We start from the raw sequence: 277 nt of genomic DNA on the forward strand, positions 1-277 counted from the left end.
TCAATTTGACTGGTAGCGCAAAAAGTTGAGATATTTAACAAATCCTTGCAGGTTCTGTTATTTTGTATATTTTCCCATTTATAACTCAAGTTGTAGCCCTTAATAACATTCCCTATTAAAAATGATGACTTGCACTATTTCTTTACAGTTGTGCATATCTGATTTACAAGACAAAAGAGGAAGCAGAAGATGCTTTTGTAATATCTGATAATGTCCAGGTTAAGGGTATGAAGTTGACAGTCCTGTATCTATCGACCCGGAAGGCTGAGGAGCTGTT

The 277-nt window shown here is 35.7% G+C and overlaps 1 protein-coding gene across 1 annotated transcript in view; it reads left to right on the forward strand.

Moving 5' to 3' along the window:
• Positions 1-277, forward strand: part of LOC119594295 — a 25,740-nt gene that overhangs the window by 8,278 nt on the left and 17,185 nt on the right. The window contains 1 exon segment of the mRNA XM_037943356.1: positions 149-274. Within this exon segment, the coding sequence (XP_037799284.1) occupies positions 149-274 (126 nt within the window).

Source organism: Penaeus monodon, chromosome 33 (assembly GCF_015228065.2).
Source record: "Penaeus monodon isolate SGIC_2016 chromosome 33, NSTDA_Pmon_1, whole genome shotgun sequence".
Classification (NCBI taxonomy): domain Eukaryota; kingdom Metazoa; phylum Arthropoda; class Malacostraca; order Decapoda; family Penaeidae; genus Penaeus; species Penaeus monodon.